General features: G+C 41.1%; 3 protein-coding genes across 6 annotated transcripts; all 3 read left to right on the top strand.

The window, feature by feature from the left end:
• The first annotated feature begins 3876 nt into the window (after positions 1–3876).
• Positions 3877–4986, top strand: LOC4344680 (uncharacterized). The gene has a single exon (XM_015792849.3). It carries the CDS (start codon positions 3951–3953, stop codon positions 4779–4781), a length of 831 nt encoding a protein of 276 aa, XP_015648335.1. The 5' UTR covers positions 3877–3950; the 3' UTR covers positions 4782–4986.
• A 3900-nt stretch (positions 4987–8886) lies between these two features.
• LOC4344679 (uncharacterized) lies at positions 8887–10042 on the top strand. Its single transcript, XM_015792850.3, has one exon. The coding sequence runs from the start codon at positions 8967–8969 to the stop codon at positions 9708–9710; it is 744 nt and encodes a 247-aa protein (XP_015648336.1). The 5' UTR covers positions 8887–8966; the 3' UTR covers positions 9711–10042.
• A 2508-nt stretch (positions 10043–12550) lies between these two features.
• On the top strand, positions 12551–19364 carry LOC9268660 (pentatricopeptide repeat-containing protein At4g16835, mitochondrial). Of its 4 annotated transcripts, none has more exons than XM_066303539.1 (7): positions 12551–13115; positions 13572–13645; positions 13932–16136; positions 16674–16794; positions 17032–17179; positions 18637–18729; positions 19012–19364. In XM_066303539.1, the coding sequence occupies exon 3, from the start codon at positions 14176–14178 to the stop codon at positions 16015–16017; it is 1842 nt and encodes a 613-aa protein (XP_066159636.1). In that variant the 5' UTR covers positions 12551–13115; positions 13572–13645; positions 13932–14175; the 3' UTR covers positions 16018–16136; positions 16674–16794; positions 17032–17179; positions 18637–18729; positions 19012–19364. The 4 variants fall into 4 exon arrangements, with proteins under 4 accessions (XP_066159636.1, XP_066159634.1, XP_066159637.1 ...); XM_066303537.1 differs by having other exon boundaries at positions 18918–19364; XM_066303540.1 differs by having other exon boundaries at positions 13932–16305.
• The last annotated feature ends 855 nt before the right edge of the window (positions 19365–20219 follow it).

Genomic DNA, 20219 nt, shown 5'->3' with positions numbered 1-20219 from the left:
ATACAGTCAACGCACATGCACTTCATATACCTCAATTCAATGCATGCATACGCTTAGATCTAGCCTGTTCGAGATAGGTGTTAGTTTAGCTAACGTCACCTCCAAAGAAAAAAAAAGAGAAAGGTCCTGGATTCATATGTAGCCAAAATTATTTTGTAAAATTTAGTCCTATATCTTTACTGATATTATGTTGAATAAGAAAACATAAGTTATTTCTTTACTTATATTATTGCACCGCCTAATATATAGATATATCAAAATTATTTAGTATAATAGTACATGTGGAGCTCAAAAGTTATTTCTTTACTTATATTATTGCACCGCCTAATATATAGATATATCAAAATTATTTAGTATAATAGTACATGTGGAGCTCAAAAGTTATTTCTTTACTTATATTATTGCACCGCCTATAATATATAGATATATCAAATATACATTATTAGTTTCCCTAAAAAGATATACATTATTAGTGAATATATACTCTTAGCAGCATGATTATTCATTCGCAAACGTTAACCTTTGGTTTGTAGAAAAAATAAATTACAAATAACTAAAAGCATTTCATGCATAATATTATCGAAGCATACTAACATATATAAGTATGAAATTAATTAACTTTCGCTCATTCAGAAAAGAAGAAGGTAGTAGTCAATGCCACCAGCTAATAGAAAATGGAGGAAACATGAATTAAATCATGTTCAAGAAATCGATGGCACCCATAGCTAGAAAACACACAAGAAATGTAAGATTTAAAAACGCCAATGGAAAAAAAATGCCATGACAAAAGTTAGGCATGCCATTAAGCAAGTGTAGTTTGGTTCATCGCAACTGTGGTTTTACCACACTTTTGCCTACTACATGTAATGTGAAGGATGAAACAAAACACGATATTATATACTGCAAGATAATTACGTCCAATTTAAGAATAATTTTGAAACACAAAAAACAAATTTTAGGTGTTTCTCCTGAATGGAACACGTGTACGGCAGGCAAATTTGAAGTCGTCTATATCCATTGACACGTAACGTAGTCAACTTCAATATAAATTAACTGGTATATATACACACTTTAATTAAAGTATAAATTATCGTACCCATACAAATCAGGTTTCTGTATGTCTTTATGTAGACGTGGGCAATGACAATAACAGGAAATGGATCATTCTACGCAGCGAGAAATATACCATCCATCCATGCATGGTTACACGCATATATTGTGTTGTTCCATTTAAAATTAATTAGGGCATGTTTAGATCCATTTGGAATGACAAAAGTTTTGGTGACAAAAGTTTTGGCATTGTAAAAGTACTAGTTGGTGTTTAGATGCATGTTAAAGTTTTACCATTCTAGCACTAAAGTGAGAGAGAAAGAGAGTGGGAGTGGTCCCAAAGCACTTTTTGGCACAATTTGCTACTATGGACTAGCAAATGCCAAATTGCCAACTTTTGCTACTAGTGTTTAGATCCAAAATGGCAAAAAATACTACAAAATGGCAAAACTTTTGCCATTTTGGAGGATCTAAACAGGGCCTTGGACGCTGAGTGTGGTAGCTAGACACTATTTCCTCCGTTTCATATTATAAGACTTTTTAGCATTGTCTATATTCATATATATGTTAATGAATCTAGACATATATGTGTGCCTAAATTTATTAACATCTATATGAATGTGTGTAATACTAAAAAAAATCTTATAGCCTGAAACGGAGATAGTAATTAGTTTGCACACATGATCTTTACTGGATGGAAATTGAGAATCTTTGACCTTAGGATCACCAACCAAATAAATGCTATCTTCACTCCGTTGAATTTTTTCAGGCTGTTTAATTTACACACACCTCATAAATTTAGTACTCGATCTATTATTCCCTCTGTCTCTGAGACGTATTCTGTTTTATTATAGGAGAAGATTCTTACCAATAATTACTCTATTATAATATCACTTATATAATATATAATTATAATCATACGTATTTTTAATATGAATGTAAATATAATTAATTTATAAAAAAATTAGTAGAGTAATCATTGACCAAAGTCTTATCCTAACAAAAATAAAATACTCCACATATTTTCAAACGGAGGGAGCAATAGATTTACAGAAAAAAAATAGTATCCAGCATATTCAATATTGAGTATATATTTGCCGCAATGCAACTAGAAAAGTAATTCAAACGGCCATCAACCAATCATTGAGATCAGAAACAAACATAACTGTGAACGACTAGCTGAATTAGTTAGGTTCTTGGAGTAGAATTTGTCCACCTAGATTCAAGTATTTTACCGATTTAGTATAACTGTTCACATTTACAGCTAGTTATTATTTCAATATTAGATAATATGTCTGTTGATATTTAAATATCTTTGGTAACTTTCAACAATCTCAAAATCACCGGTCTAATCTCTCGAAGCTGGAGCTGCTCATACTGAGCAGTGTGCGCATGTGTATATATGAGATTCTACGCGCGCATGCCCGCTGGGATTGTGCTTTAGAGAAAAAGAAACAATATGACCATCAAATTTACTATAAATGATTGTTTATTTAAGCGTACATTGATACCGTGTTTTGAAAAAAACCAATATAAGTAGGGGTGTAAGTGGCTAACCCGCGAAACTTACTTATAGGCTAAAATAAGCCGTGAACCCGCTTATTTTAATATATAAGTGGGTTCGCGGCTCACCCACTTACACCCCTATAACCACCAATCTATCTTGTGACTTCTCATACTAGCGGTTGCACCTTCCAGCTCACATGATGTGCATGCGAATAGAATGTGCCATGAGTTGGACATTTTCCCATCATGGATCAACTTCTGAGGTTTATAACGTGTGCAATGACGACGACATGGACGCAGAAAACGCATATTTTCTCTGTTTTTTCAAAGGGGAAAAGAAAATCATGGATGATGAAGACTTGCAATGTTGCGTGCATGCGCGAATGCAGAGAGGCACTACTATAGTTCATTGTTGTGGCTATCTACATAGTACTCCCTCCGTATTTTAATGTATGACGCTGTTGACTTTCGACCTACGTTTGACCATTCGTTTTATTCAATTTTTTTTAGTAAATATAAAAATACTTATGTCATGCTTAAAGAATATTTGATGATGAATCAAGTCACATTAAAATAAATAATAATTACATAAATTTTTTGAATAAAACGAATGATCAAACGTTGGAAAAAAGTCAACGACTTCGTACATTAAAATATGGAGGTAGTAGCAAAGTCCACTCTTTTGTTAGCTACAACACGTGGCCAGCATCGACGTAGATGGTGAATCCTCGGCCTAGGATCACGGACCAAATTTAATGGTGTATCTGGACTTTGAGTGATTCCATTTGCACCTGTATATTTATTTGTTTTAGAACGTTGTGCAGTGCGGTCAAAACCTAAAAATGCTTTGGTATAGCACAGTAAAAAATATATTATTATTTATAAATAAAAGACAAAGGTCAAATGGATTGAAAAATACTCCCTCCATTCCATAATATAAGGCACAACCATTTTTCTTAGATGTTTTATAATATAAGGCATGCATGCAAGTATGCAATTAACCATGACATCTTCTGCATTAAATTATTATTTTTAAAATCATCCACTTCCAATTATTATATTTATTATGATGATCCAAACTATAAGATGATAATAATTATTTTTTAGTATTTTAGTTAAAGTGGTTGTGCCTTATATTTTGGAACGGAGAGAGGATCAGATAATAAAGTAGAAGTACACAGTAAAAGAAGAGACAAAGGTGAAAGGTGGATCGAGAGCACTCGAAGCGCGCGAGACAATTAAACGGGTCGAATTTGTCACCATATAGTACACGTCTCTTCTCCCATCATAAATACTCCACACAGTCCACTACTTCTCCTCGTCGTCTCCCTCGCCGCCGGCCGCCGGCGAACCCAAGATTTCAGTTCAGACGAGCACCAGCCGCCGCCGCCGTGATGATGAAGAAGACATCCAAGGAGCTGGACTACGTGCTGGTGCCGATGGGGATGGCGGTGATGGTGGCGTACCACGCGTGGCTCCTCCTCCGCATCCGGCGGCGCCCGGCGACCACCGTGATCGGCATCAACGCCATCAACCGCCGCATATGGGTGCGCCACGTCATGGAGGAGGCGTCCGGGAAGCACGCCGTGCTGGCGGTGCAGACCATGCGCAACAGCATCATGGCCTCCACCGTCCTCGCCTCCGTCGCCATCACCCTCAGCTCCCTCGTCGCCGCGCTCATGGCCAGCGGCGTCGCCCACGGCATCTTCTCCCCCGGCGCCGGCGACGGCCAGGGCGAGATCGTCGTCGGCGCCGGCGGCGAGACGGCGCTGTCGATCAAGTTCTTCGCCATCCTCGTCTGCTTCCTCGTCGCCTTCCTCCTCAACGTCCAGTCCATCCGCTACTACAGCCACACCGGCATCCTCGTCAACGTGCCGCTCCACGCGCACCGCCACCGCCGCCGCCGACCGGGGCTCGCCGTCGACTACGTGACGGCGACGCTCAACCGCGGCAGCTACTTCTGGTCCCTCGGCGTCCGCGCCTTCTACTTCTCGTGCCCCGTCTTCCTCTGGCTCTTCGGCCCCATCCCCATGTTCGCCTCCTGCCTCGCCATGGTCTGCGCGCTCTACTTCCTCGACGTGTACACCGAGTGGGACGAGAAGCCGGAGGAGGAAGAGGAGCTCAACGGCAATGGCGATGGCGACGACGGCGGCGCCGCCGCGTGCCATGAACAACCCAAGATGGCCGCCGGCAACAGGGTGACGCCTCAGCAAGACGTCGTCTGAAAACTGAAACTCTGAAGGTGTTTGTTGCCTGTGCCTGCATGCAGGTGATCTGGATTCAGCAGCTCGTTGAATCAAGATTAATAATTAGTTTATGTACTTTGGTATAAATAAAATCGCCGTGCCTAGGATTCAATATCTCGTTGAATCCTAGATTTGTCGCGACAAATTCGCATAAAAAATGCTTTGAATTGATGTTAAGTATGAATGCCCTACTTCTTTCATGATGATAATACTTATTGCTTTGGACAAAGATATAATCAGACTCTAAAAACTTTGACTATAAATAACATTATAGAAAACTATATGTGTCTTAAAAAGTATTTCAATAAAATCATATATTTATTAATATTTCTATATATATTGTAACAAAAAATAGTGGTCAATTGTCTTTATTGTGTTTTTCCCAAAATTATAAGTATTATCGAGTCTGAGGGAGTAATTTGGTTCTACAAATGGTCTCAGATTTTTAATTACTTCTTAGTACCAGTTAGGACCTTCTTCGATCATGTTTCTACGACACAAGTCAGTGACTTCATGAATACTGTTTTTATAGCTGGTAGTATTATATCTTGTGAAAAGTCAATTACGTTATGTCGTATATAAGATAATAGGAGAATATACACATGCATGTTGTTATTTTCTCAGAAAACAAACTGAAAGGGAACTGCAAACCTCAGACCATCAAGTTCAGACTTCAGAAAGCTCTATAGATAAGTACTTCATCCGTTTCTAAATATTTAACCCCGTTAATTTTTTAAGTACATGTTTGACCGTTCGTCTTATTAAAAAACTTTTATGAAACATGCAAAACTACATGTATACATATAAGTATATTTAACAATGAATCAAATGATAGGAAAAAAATTAATAATTACTTAATTTTTTTAATAAGATGTACAGTTAAACATATTTTAAAAAGTCAACGGCGTCAAATATTTAGAAACGGAGGGAGTATATTCTTAATGAGACGACAAAATGACTAAACACACCTCACTACCATGCAGCAATTATATAGTAGTACTACTCTTAAAGAAATGAAGGGAGAGAAAATAATACCTTTTGTTTTTCTGGATGATGTATCCTCCGGCATCTTTTTTTATTTTTTTGAAAACTATTCTCCAGCCTCCTGAATCTCGTATGACATTAATGATACCCTTCTCACCTTCTGTACTCTGCAAATGATGCTGAATGCTAGCCTGCAGTAATGTGAATTCTTCAGAAATTTAATTTACATCTAGATTATCGAGTCAATTATATAGACCTGTTTGGCATAGCTGCTCTAGCTCCAGCTTCTAGCCAAACAGTTTCAGCTTCACCTAAAATGAGAGCGGAGCTGGGTGGACTGGTGGAGTGCTATCACAAAATGAACTAGAGAGGTGGAGCTGTAACTCCACTCCAAACTCAACTCTTGGAGTTAAATTTTAGAGTTAATTGGAGCTCTACCAAATAGACGCATAGTTATTGAATTCAAAATGCGCAAAAATTAGGATAAACCTGTTCAGTTCCAGGCTTCCAGCGTTGCGTGATGTACATCATTTGTGGACCTCTGCAGCTGCCATTGTGCAACATGACTTGCAAAGTGTATTACACTCACAAGTTTGTGTGTGAGTACCGAACTCCATCGACAAAACACAAAACATGTCAATAAATTGCCGTGTTTCCTTATGAACAACACATGTACGGTGGGGAAAAAAATTTAAGGTGATCTACATCGATTGGCAAGTTAACATGGTACAAAATTACTGGAGTGCTAACTGATACATTATAATACCTTAATTTTTTAAGTTATATAAATAAATTGAAGTGGCAGAACTAATTTGTATACGTGGGCAACTAATTACTCTATTCCGAAATATAGCATGCATATACGTACCTGAATCCCTTTCTACCCATCCTTTTAGAATCTTTCGGTAGATGCAGAGTGTGGTAGACGCTACCCACATGGCGTCTAACAGTCGATCTGAAATAGCCAATTAATCTTTTGACCAAGGATCACGAACCAAACAAGTGATGATACCAAAAGAACATCTCATCAGAGATAGAGAATTAAAGCGAGAGCAAACTTGCATCGCTCTGGTTTGTTCACAGGGCGCGGCCGTTTAGAGTGCTCCTTTTGCGAAAATAATATCAGCAGAGATCATCAGTATGACATTTAAAAACTTCATTCATTCGGCGTTGTAATAATTTCAATCATCTTTAGTTATATTAGTTAGCTAGGATATCTGGATATGTATTGAATATGATCAGAAAAGCAACTCAAGCACTAGCACGATACCCAAACAAACCATCGATTAGATCTTGCAAGAACCACAGCACCATCAATTCATCATCCAATTCGAGAAATAAGCCAGACGGCATATTCATAAACGAAAAATAATTTATGAATAAAACTTTGATATACTCCCTCCGTACTCGTAAAGGAAGTCGTTTTGGACAGCGGCACGGTCTCCAAAACATAACTTTGACTTCTTGTTTCTATAAAAAATATTTATTGAAAAGTGATATATATATATATATATATATATATATATATATATATATATATATATATATACTTTTATGAAAGTATTTTTCAAGACAAATCTATTCATATAATTTTTATATTTTTAAGCTCATCAATTCATGATTTATATTTCTAAGGTTTGACTTAAACATTATTCTAAACGACTTTCTTTACTAATACAGAGGGAGTACATGTTTTTAATGATCTAAAATTAAAAGCTGAAAAATAAACTATAATAAAAAAAACTTTAAAATCAACTTCAAATTTAAGATTGATAATTCAAATTTTAGCCGATAAGTATAAGCATATGAAAAAAGATGACACCATAATAGAGATGTACAGTTTATTACAGCACATCGATCTCACAACCGCTAACTTGGCATGTCTCTGTATGTGTACTCTATATATTGTTTTTTTAGAACTACTCTATATATTGGTTAGCTAGCTAGCGAGTACCATATCTCAGCTGCCATTGCCACCCACTTAATTTGCATGCCTATGGAGTGACAGATAACATTACAATCTGCATTGTGGAACTTTCCACTTTTCAGAATTTTGCATGACCGTTCAAATGGCATATGTAAGATGATGAATCTACACGCATGCAATTGGATTCTCGAATACTTAACTACTCCATTTGTCTCATTTTAAGTACACTTGTGAGTTTCCGTGTCCAATATATCCGTTATATTTGAAATTTATTTATGATTAACATTTTTGTTATTATTAGATAATAAAACATAAATAGTACACTTTATGTGTGACTTATTTTTTTAATTTTCTTTATGTTTTTATTAAATAAAACGAACGGTCAAACGTTGGATACGAAAATCCAGAACTGCACTTAAATAAAATTGTGACAAAGGGAGTACTTCCCAACTTAACTCAAATTGGAGAATAACGTGTGTAATGACGACAGCAACAACATTCGCGTTTATAAATCTAATTAAACAGCGGGCTAGCTAGCCAGCACAAACCCCTGCGCATGTGGCCAGCACCAACGTACAAGGTACTTTGAGTTTTCAAACGTGGGAAGCACTTGATCGAAAGAATTAATTTAATTAAGCACGATACATATGATGGTCGATCGAGTTCTGTCACCATGTATCTAGACATGTTTTACGACCACGTACACGCTTAGCCAGGGTTCACACTTTAGAATCACACCGAAATTTCGGTAGTTTCGGTGTGACCGAAATTTCATGATTTCCAAACTCTTTTGCACGAAATTATTTGAAATATTAACAGATTGTAACTCTGGATTTGAATATATTTTAACCAAATTTAACAAAAAAATTGAAAAAAAAAACCCCAAATATTGACAGAGTTGCTCGCTGGTGGGCAGGGTTAGAAATTCCGGAATGGAATTTCCGGAATTTCAGTCATTTCGGACTCCTTATACGATATTATTTTAGCCAAAATTTTTATCTTTTTTACTTTTTCGTGAAGTTGGTAATATTTTGTTTAAATTTGACCAATATTTATTTAAAAACCGAAAAATTAAACCCTGCCAGTGAGTCCCAAATTACCGAAAATTCAATCTGGCGATCAGCTCCCCCTGCATATAAATACTACCCAGTCCAACGTTGTCCGGCCACTACCGTTGTGCATGCTTGTGTCGTCAACGACGGCGACTAGCAGTAGCAGTAGAGAGTGGCAGTGAGATCAGAAGAGATCGATCCATGAAGCAGCTGGACTACGTGCTGGTGCCGATGGGGATGGCGGTGATGGTGGCGTACCACGCGTGGCTCCTCCTCCGCATCCGGCGGCGCCCGGCGACCACCGTGATCGGCATCAACGCCATCAACCGCCGCATCTGGGTGCGCCACGTCATGGAGGAGCCGTCGGGGAAGCACGCCGTGCTGGCGGTGCAGACCATGCGCAACAGCATCATGGCCTCCACCGTACTCGCCTCCGTCGCCATCACCCTCAGCTCCCTCGTCGCCGCGCTCATGGCCAGCGGCGTCGCCCACGGCATCTTCGTCTCCTCCGGCCACGCCGTCGTCGGCGGCGGCGTCGCCGGAGAGGCCGAGCTGTCCGTCAAGTTCTTCGCCATCCTCGTCTGCTTCCTCCTCGCCTTCCTCCTCAACGTGCAGTCCATCCGGTACTACAGCCACACCGGCCTCCTCGTCAACGTGCCGCTCCACGCGCACCGCCACCGCCGCCGCCGCCCGGGGCTCGCCGTCGACTACGTGACGGCGACGCTCAACCGCGGCAGCTACTTCTGGTCCCTCGGCGTCCGCGCCTTCTACTTCTCGTGCCCCGTCTTCCTCTGGCTCTTTGGACCCATCCCCATGTTCGCTGCCTGCCTCGCCATGGTCTGCGCGCTCTACTTCCTCGACGTCTACACCGAGTGGGACAAGGCCGACGACGAGGAAGACGACCTCGACGACGACGATGACGGCTGCGTCCCCGCCAAATGCTAAATAAAGGACGGCCGTCTTGGCGCCGGTAGGGCGACGACTCAGTAGACGGATCGAGATCTTCTATCTTAGGTCAGATGACTTTAATGTCACTGACATGTGGGTCCATAACAAAGAGTACCTATATGTTAGTGGCTCAAAGTTAAAGTTATATAACTTAAGTCGAAGGATCTTAATCCTCAGCAGACAACATAGCGGTATGTGAGAACAACTTTAGTGTACAGTTGAACTAGACTTGCTAAAGGTTAACCCGCATACCCACAGTATGCTTAGTGCCTAGTAAAAAGTCATGCCTCTTAAAATAAACTAAGGCACTAATGCATGATTTGTGCTCTGTTTTTGTGTGCTGTATGCTTGTGAATGGTGTTGCTAGTTCTTTGAAAATATATATTGGAATAGCATATTAACAGCACATAAAACGGGATGGTTCATTAATACATGATTAATTAAGTATTAATTATTATAAATTTAAATTTTTATTTATTTTTTCTTAAAAAAAACTTATATATAGAATTTTTTTTACATAAAAATATACCGTTTAGCTATTTGGAAAGCGTGCTAACAAAAAAAAATGAGAAAATTGTAATTTGGAGGTGAAGTTTAGGATAGTATATATGTTTCCCCTATAATCACATCCTAGAAGTGATCTCAGATTTTTAGTACATTGGACCTTATTCGATCTTGTTCCTGTTAACGACCAAATTTGGTAATATCATCATCGGAAAAGAGGATTAGATCGAAGTGGAGTCGAAGGCGGAGATCGATTCGAGAACAGAGCAAGAATCGGCTGGAGTCCGGATCGGCTACGATCAGGATCGGCTGGGTCCAAGTCAGACTGGGTGAGCCGATATAGCCGATTCTGACAATATGACTTGGTATACAACATCGGGTTGAGTTGATATGCTTCAAGATGATTGCCGCACATGGATAGAGTCCTGAGAAGGCAATTGTATCTATTAATTAGGATATTTTATATAATCTCCTTAGAGATATGTTTCGGGCAAAAGTCTGCCGTAAAGACTTATGGTATCTTAGAGTTTGTTAGGGATAAGAGTCGTATCCGACATGGACATAGTTTGTAATTTTCGGGTATAAATAGACCCCGAACCCCATGTAATCAATGAACACACACGTTCAATACAATTTCGGCGCATCGCCACCCTTTTGCTTTTATTTTATTTCGACGAGTTCTTACTTTCGGGTTGAGCTGCATCGGTTTCGATCTTCAACAAGAGGTAAAACTTGTTATGATGGCTTGCGTTCTCGGGATTAGTACTTCCATCTTTATGATACTCTAATCTTGTTTATGTAATTCGTCGAGTTATCATATATCTTACATAATCTCTGGCAATATCGTTATCTAACCTACAATCGGCTAACATCTGTTGGTATAGAGTAGCCGATTAGGTTATATGTCAACGTTGACTTAGATTATATAAGATATCTACCACTCTATGAAACCTTCAGCGGCTTGATTGTCTACATATTGTTCTTTTCATACTTAATGCTGCATCAATTGAGTTTGATCTATTAAGTCGTGCTTAGAATACCAATCTCTAGCCTGCTTTCTGGTTGCCGATTAGAGTAGTATCGAAGTTTCAACCGATCTTATCTGATTCAACTATATTTGTTTTATATGCTTTATTGACACGTTAGATCTGCCCTTTATGTCAAGATATTGTTGCATCTAAGTATATTAAGCTTCTGTTTAGTATATTCTGCTTGTTTTAACATCTTAACATAGAGTCGTATCGGAGTATTAGCCGATACATGCTAGATCTATCTGATCGGCTATGCTATGAACATATATAATCCTGTTATTAATATATATTTCGATCTAAGTGATTTATACTGTCTCGGCATGGCGACCGATCTATTCCAGTCACTTGATTTAAGTATATATCGATATAAGAATTATATATTGTTAATATCTACAGCCGATCGAATAGATTTATTTCTTTATTATCTATTTGCAACTGCCGATCGATTTACATATGACATCGGCTCAGAGATAAATGATACGTCATCGGCACTTAGCCGATCGGCTATCGTTTATAGGTTTAACCGCGGTTTGTTTGTCTTTATTTCTTGTTGATTGCAGGATCAAATCAACTGGCACGCTAGCATACCCGAAGGCGAGTTTTGGACCTGCACTGGAGTTAAGCAGATCTCCTAGGCCTCGTGTTTTACGTCAATAGTTCCCTACTATATATGTGACAACTGATAAAGTCAGTGCCGTCATGTGCTATTGCTTTAGCTAGTAGCCTGGTATTATATTTTAAATTTTTATAGACACTAGAAAAAATACCCGTGCGTTACAATGGGTGAAGGCTATTTTAATTTTATTGTTGTTATATACGGTCCAATTAAGGTATTTTATTGCTGTTATACAATCTAGTTAAGATAAAATTCACTGTGGGAATTCACTTGAATATATATATTTTAGAAAATCATGAGCTGTAATTAAAAGTTCGATCGTCTTAAGTTAGCACGCGAGTTTTTCTAAAGAGAATTCTTATACGAATCTTTCTATATTTCCAAAAAAACGAATGAACTTAAAAACCGACTCATGCACAGATGACTTACTAAATACCGACAAAAACATCTTCAATTTTTATAATAGTAGAGATAGAGATTTGCATGCTTGCATAATTATAAGTCAATTACGTTAATAAACTAAAAATGGAAATTCAAACCTCAAACAATCAGCTCTGAACATTTATCTCCCCCCATAATTCATTCATCAAATCCCACGGTCCAGAATCATCGAATCCAACGGGTCGAGATCGTCGCGGACCCTCTCCCCTCCGCACGAGCTCCTCACGCGCGTCCCCCAAATCCCCAATCACGCCGCCAATGAGAACCCCGTCACTGTCCTCCTCTTCATCCTCGCCGCGGCCCACCGCCTCCGCCGGTTCCTCCTCCTCCTCCGCCGCCGCCGCCGCCGCCGCGCAGTCTCGCCACCACTTCGCGCAGGGCGCCCAGCTCCTCGCCCGTGCGCGCGCCGCCGCAGGGACCAAGAAGCGGAGCCCCCCGCGCGGCGCTCGCCGAGGCCGACCGCGCCATCACCCGTCGACGCCGCCACCTCACCCGACCCGTGCTCCCTCCCCGTCCCCAATCCCGACGAATCCTCCATCGCGCCGCCGCCGGCTTCCACCACGCCCCCCGACCATCCCCCCTCTCCCCAATCCCGGCAGCTCCTCCCATCTTGCGAGTCACCGATCGCCCAATGCGGGTTTGTCGTTGCAGTGATCGAACCGTCGCACCGCCGCCGGCTTCCACTGCGCCCCCCAGCCATCTCTCCTCCTCCCCAATCCCGGCGGTCTCCGTCACGCCGCCATCAAGTCGTCATCGATTACTCGCCCTCCGATACCCATCGCGCCTCCTCGCCCCCACTCCGCTAGCCAGGTAAGCATCGCTCAATCCCCTTCCCGTTCCTTCAATAATTGCAAGAATTCGTTTACTCCTTTGATTGTGACTTCTTGGATGGTCAACCAATGATTGCTACTTCCCTATGCACGTATTGTATTGTGCCCGGTAGGTGTTCGCTTAAATGCCAATGAGGAGAGTTATGTTAAATGCCGTTGAGGGATGGATATGGATCCAGTGCCCATTAGGTGTTCGGTTAAATTCTGTTGAGGGATGGATGGATCGGTTTTACCATTAATGTTGAAGCAAATAAGTGCATAGGTGAATTAGATTCTTTTGCTGTATATAAGGATATTTTGTGTCACTTGCTTTGGTTAGTTGATTCAATAACTAGGTTTGGTTAGTTGATTCAATAACTAGGTAAGAATAATCGGTAGGTAACTTGTCTAAGCAACCAATTGTCAAATTTCTCATGAAGTGGTCCTTTTTTTTCAGAATCATTCCGGTGCAGCCAGCGACCCCAACAGCTCCTCTCGCCACCACCACCACCGTCTTCTCCCTTTGTCCAGGTATCCATTTTGTCTCTCTTGTCCTCCGTTGGATGTCTCCCTGAGGGATCGATGCACTCATATGTGATGCTCCTGACAGATATTTATATAAATCGCTGCTGTCTTCTCAAATTATAATTTACCGTTTTTAATAATTTGTACTGGCATATCAAATTAACTGCTGTTTTTAATAATTTGTACTGATATATCAAAATCAGTGTTGTTTTTAATAATTTATACGCTTCATGGCTCATAATAAATCGCTGGTGCATTGATATCTAAATGTTTGCTCATGTGCTATTTACAGCTCAGGTGACCGGAGAGAAAGAGAGAGCGCAATGTGTCTTTCTGGGCCAAGCGCTTCCAGAATTCCTCTTCCCTAGGCCCGCACACGACACGCCGGGCCACCGTTTGGCCTCTCGCCGCCGGTGACTGGAGCTGAGAACGAGCCCCCCCCCCCCCCCCCCCCCCGCCCCTTTCGCCGTGGGCTCCGTCACCTCGAGCCTCCTTGCGCTGCCGCTGCAAGCAATGTCGTCAGCCTTTAGGTACGCATGATCCTATGTCGCTGCCCATTCCTGGCCAGTGCCCGGTCCCACACCTGCTCACTCTCCACCGTGGCCGTCGCGGCGGCCGTGCGGCGCGGTGACCTCACCGGCGCGGAGGAGGCGTTCGCATCCACGCCACGGAAGACCACGGCCACCTACAACTGCCTCCTTGCCGGCTACGCCAGGGCGCTCGGCCGCCTCGCGGACGCACGCCACCTGTTCGACCGAATACCGACCCCGGATGCTGTCTCCTACAACACGCTCCTCTCGTGCCACTTCGCCAGCGGCGACGCCGATGGCGCCCGGAGGCTCTTCGCATCGATGCCGGTCAGGGACGTCGTGTCCTGGAACACCATGGTGTCGGGGCTGTCCAAGAGTGGGGCCGTGGAGGAGGCCAAGGCCGTGTTCCTAGCAATGCCAGTGAGGAACTCCGTTTCCTGGAACGCCATGGTTTCCGGGTTCGCCTGCTCTAGAGACATGAGCGCGGCGGAGGAGTGGTTTAGGAATGCGCCGGAGAAGGGGGACGCCGTTCTGTGGACTGCGATGGTGTCGGGGTACATGGATATCGGCAATGTGGTGAAGGCCATCGAATACTTTGAGGCAATGCCAGTGAGGAACTTGGTTTCATGGAATGCTGTGGTTGCTGGGTATGTGAAGAATTCACATGCGGATGATGCTTTGAGGCTGTTCAGGACCATGGTCAGGGAGGCCAATGTTCAGCCAAATGCATCGACGTTAAGCAGCGTGCTTCTTGGTTGCAGTAACTTGTCTGCACTTGGATTTGGTAAGCAGATACATCAGTGGTGTATGAAGCTTCCGTTGAGTAGGAACTTGACGGTGGGCACGTCACTTGTGAGCATGTATTGCAAGTGTGGGGACTTGAGTAGCGCGTGCAAACTGTTTGGTGAAATGCATACGAGGGATGTGGTTGCGTGGAATGCTATGATATCTGGCTATGCTCAGCATGGAGATGGGAAGGAAGCTATCAATTTATTTGAAAGGATGAAGGATGAAGGAGTTGAGCCCAACTGGATTACTTTTGTGGCAGTATTGACTGCTTGTATCCACACTGGCTTGTGTGATTTTGGAATACGGTGTTTCGAGGGAATGCAGGAATTGTACGGAATTGAGCCTCGGGTTGATCATTACTCATGCATGGTGGATCTTCTCTGCAGAGCTGGTAAGCTTGAAAGAGCTGTGGACTTGATCCGCTCAATGCCCTTTGAACCACATCCTTCTGCATATGGAACCTTATTGGCTGCTTGTAGAGTTTATAAGAACTTGGAGTTTGCTGAGCTTGCGGCTGGAAAACTGATTGAAAAGGATCCACAGAGCGCAGGTGCCTATGTACAACTTGCAAATATCTATGCTGGCGCAAATCAGTGGGATGATGTCTCTAGAGTAAGGAGGTGGATGAAGGATAATGCAGTTGTGAAAACACCTGGGTATAGCTGGATAGAGATTAAGGGTGTGATGCATGAGTTTAGATCAAATGACAGATTGCACCCTCAGCTTTACTTGATCCATGAAAAACTGGGCCAGTTAGCGGAGAGGATGAAGGCAATGGGTTATGTTCCAGATCTTGATTTTGTCCTGCATGATGTGGATGAAACTCTGAAGGTGCAGATGCTAATGAGGCACAGTGAGAAGCTTGCTATTTCTTTTGGTCTGATTAGTACTGCTCCTGGGATGACCTTGAGGATTTTCAAGAATCTCAGGGTTTGTGGAGACTGTCATAATGCAGCCAAGGTCATCTCCAAGATCGAGGATCGAGAAATCATTTTGAGGGATACTACACGATTCCACCATTTTAGAGGAGGGCATTGCTCATGTGGTGATTACTGGTGAAGAATGTCGATGACAACAGATATATACTGGCATTTTTTTATGGGGATTCAGCACTATTTAGTCCTGTAACAAGGAAAAATGTTGATCACTGTATACAGGAAGCACTCAACAGTCAACATGTGAGCAATTTACCAATGCGATTTATTCCTGATGTTACTTTTGACAGGTTTTTATGCTTTCCAGACTAGGTGACAAGTAATATACACATTCCCTCGAGTACATATCGGTGCATGAATACATATCAAGACTGTATGGAAGGATTGATGAAGTGCATTTTACTTATCACATGTAGGTACTAGCGATTTGGGGAATTGTATGAGCCAATTCCCAACACTGAGTAGCTGCAATATTGTATTCCTAGAGTTGTGATTTTCTAGAATAGTAAATGACTTTTGGTCAACCTTGAGTTTTAGGCCTGAGTTCCTGGTCACATATTTTAATAGAGTTGTGATTTTCTAGAATAGTAAATGACTTTTTGTCAACCTTGAGTTTTAGGCCTGAGTTCCTGGTCACATATCACATTTAATTCAGCTGTGATCAGTAAACTGAAGTTCTTGACTTTGCTGGCCTGTGTTAAATTCCTGCCTATTCATAGTAGAATTTTGTTTACCTGTCCTATGTGTTTTTTTTTGGCTTTAACAAATTGGATAAAACAGGACCGACCAATGTCCAATGATGAACTGCAAGATATAGAGAAAGTGTCAATTCTGAGTCCTTTTCTGTTTCATATGGTGAGAGCATCTTTTCAAGATGGTCATGGAAAGGAATAACAGTGAGGTAAGTTTGAATGCCTTATGTAAAATGGTAACATCACTGTCATGTTTTCTAACTCTTGAAGACTAAAGAAAATGGAAAAAATTCCTACAAATAGTAAGCCATGCAGCACAACTAATGTTAGCTACATGAGATTAGGAATGATGCACATCATGCATTCATGCTGGAACTGAATAAGTTTAGCCTTATTATCCCTGTCAAATATGTGATTATATATCTGTAAATATCTGATTAACTCAGATTGGTGAAGGCCAGCAATCAGCATCATCTGCAAAGGTCATAAGGTAGAGATTCTCTACATTTTCCATGTCAAAAAAAGCATTTCCCGCAATGTAGAGATCATCAGCATCAACTCCACAATATTCAGGAGCCTGGGGAATACTGTAAGGTTAATATCTCTCTCTCTCTCTCTCTCTCTCTCTCTCTCTTTATTTATTTTCTTTATAGTAGTATTTTGCTGCGTGGTAGTGAACTAGTATAATTCAGTGATCTAGTCACTCTATTCTCTCATTAAGAAGACTAGTAATCATGCACGTGCAATGCACGTTTCTGTAAAAATTATTGGTTCAGTTCTATTAATAGTTAAAAAAAAATAAATTCATTGTAAACCTACAATGTCAACAACTTAACATGAAACATAAGTGGCAAATAAGGGTCTTCTTCACTGACAAATAAGCAAAAGGACTCATTAGTCCTTTTTATTTCCGTTGCCATTTCAAGGGGAAAAAAAAGAATACTAAGTACTCACTTCATTTAAAAGAAAATTCTGCAAGTGCCATTACCAGTTAATTTTTTTTTGCAAAAGCAACCATAGAACCATCCTCTCGCCATAGCAATGTGCGACCAGCAGATAAAAACAATAATCCAGTTAATCTTACAATGCCAGACTATCAGTCACAGGAAACAAAATTGAGATGTCAGGTCGCCAACTGAGACACAAAGTACTGCTACCTCCCCTCCTTAGTCTCATTCTCCTGCATGTTCATGCAGATCAAAGTCCAGAGATTCGAGCTAGCGTTGATGGCATTGGGTAGGGGTGAAAATTAAATGTACGATAATGGTTTCACGTTTCCTTTTTCAGATGAGCTCCACTCCGGTGCTCTCTACTTGCAGTAGAAATTAATCTGAACCGTGGATCATATTTGATCAAAGGGTTGAGATTTACTTCTACTACCACCACACTTGATGGTAGTAGAAATGTGGAGGGGTATTATTGTCCATAGAAAATAATGTGCGGAGGGGTATGATCGTATTTTGCCGCCGGCCCCAATCGCTTCCCACGTCTCTGCCGCTCGTGCCACTCCATCGCCACCTCCACCACCCGTCCCCCTTCCTCTTCGCACTTGCCGCCTCCACCACCCTCGCAGCCTCCGACGCCTCTCCCGCTGCCGCCGCCGCCGCTCGCCTCCGCATTGCGCAGCGCCTCCTCTGCCGGCAGGTGCAGCACTGCCTTTACCGGGCCGTGTCGCAGCCCCTCCGCCATTGGGCTCAGGGGCTTAGGCTGGCAGCCGCCGTCCCCCGACCCCATAGCAGCATCAACCCTCTGTGGCCGGCACTAAAGCAGCACCTCTGCCGCTGAGCAGCAGGCAAAAAGCCCATTGCCATGGAGAATTTATCTTCTCTCCGGTATTTTGATCTTATGTGCTATCTCTTGATTTTGCAATTAGTTCAGTTCTCTTGCATGCCATGCTAGTGTGCAGTGTACCAGCGATGCCTTATTTGAGTTCTGCTTAATGAACAAATACTTTTGTTAACGGAGATGTGTGTTTTTGAATTGTCAGTTGTTTTTATCCACTGTTGATATTTTCAGTATAAGGTGTGAGTGATATGTCATAATTTCTGCAGAACAAGGTAGCGTGAGGGACATTCTTCTCGGGACAGACAATATATGCTCTAGATGTCTATTACAGTGATTTCTGAATATGCCGCCGTCTTAAGGTAACTATGTCGCAACCCTGTACTGTGTTTCTTTGGTTGTTCTTCTCTCATTTACAGACAGAGTGATTATTTATTGGGCCCTTCTGTTTGTTTGTTCACGCCAAATGTCTTTCATTGTCAGTTGTTTTTATCAATTTGTGATGATATTTTGAGCACAATGTGTGATTAGTATGTCATAATTTCTGCAGAACAAGGCAGGGTGAGGCAATACAAAGAAAAACTTTTTCAGCTTGTGATGATATTTTCAGCACAATGTGTGATCATATGTCATAACTTATGCAGAACAAGGTAGAGTGAGGCACATTCTTCTCGGACAGAGAATATATAGAAGAGTGGCAAGACAAAGAAAAACTCTACATGCATATTCCAGTGATTTCTGAATATTCACTGTTATATGTTCTCGCTTTGTTCACCTATAAATCAGCATCTTATATTATCTCTGGTGCAGCAGAAACCCGTCATGCTAACAAGGTTACGGCGTCGCAAAATATTGGAAAAGAGAAGTTTGTGGTTCTGAAAGTGTCGATCTGTGTATATCATAGCTTTTGTGGCTGAATGTATACTACTTGTAATTGCAATTGTGAAGTACCTGTAAAAAAAAAACATACTGGTTTATTCTTCCGTTGCCTTATGTCTGTCATAGTTGGATTGGAGTGTTTTGATTGAAATTTGGATTTAGACCCGGTCCGGACAGTCTCGTTTGAAATTTGGATAAATTTCATCTAAAAATAAAAACGATTTTGGATGTTAAATTATTTCAAAAACTTTAACCGAGTTGTTTATGATTAAGGCGGACAGTCCCATTTGAATTTCAGATAAATTCCGTCTAGGAATTAAAGGAGTAAATTTTACAATGGGCCACATATTTTGACCAAGGTTTCATAATGGACTAGGGTTAAATCAATGTTTTCACTTAACACCGTACATCTTTACATAAGTTTTCAGCTTAGACTAGGGGTGATCAACACAAGAGAATATGTGAGAGAGTTTCATGTCTAAAATATGATTTACACATGGATAATTATAAAAGTTTTCAGTTTAGACTAGGGGTGATCAACACAAGAGAATATGTGAGAGAGCTTCATGTCTAAAATATGATTTACACATGGATAATTATAAAAGGCATAACATTTTATGTTTTCTTCCTTCTTTTTAGTGTGTGGTACTTAACTAGTTCTATTTTCTATTTTATTTTTATTCATTTGCCCCAATGTATTGATCATTTTGTGCCACTTTTAAACATGTTCACATCATTATTTTAGTGTGATTTGCTGAAAAAAATTGTTTTCTGATTTGCTATTTTTTTTTCTAAAGATATGTATCTTAATACTGTGGCACTAAAATTGATGATTTTAACTATCTTTTCTCTGACAACTTCTTTTGATGTGCTCAATCCCAATTCAAAGTGCCAACTAGTGCAAACGTATATGGTGTTAAGTGAAAAGGTTGGTGTGGACCTTACCCATTGTGAAACTTTGGTCAAAATACAT

This window comes from Oryza sativa, chromosome 8, assembly GCF_034140825.1.
Source record: "Oryza sativa Japonica Group chromosome 8, ASM3414082v1".
In the NCBI taxonomy this organism is placed as follows: domain Eukaryota; kingdom Viridiplantae; phylum Streptophyta; class Magnoliopsida; order Poales; family Poaceae; genus Oryza; species Oryza sativa.
Note: the sequence above shows the minus strand (reverse complement) of the source record. Positions and strands in the feature narration are given on the sequence as shown.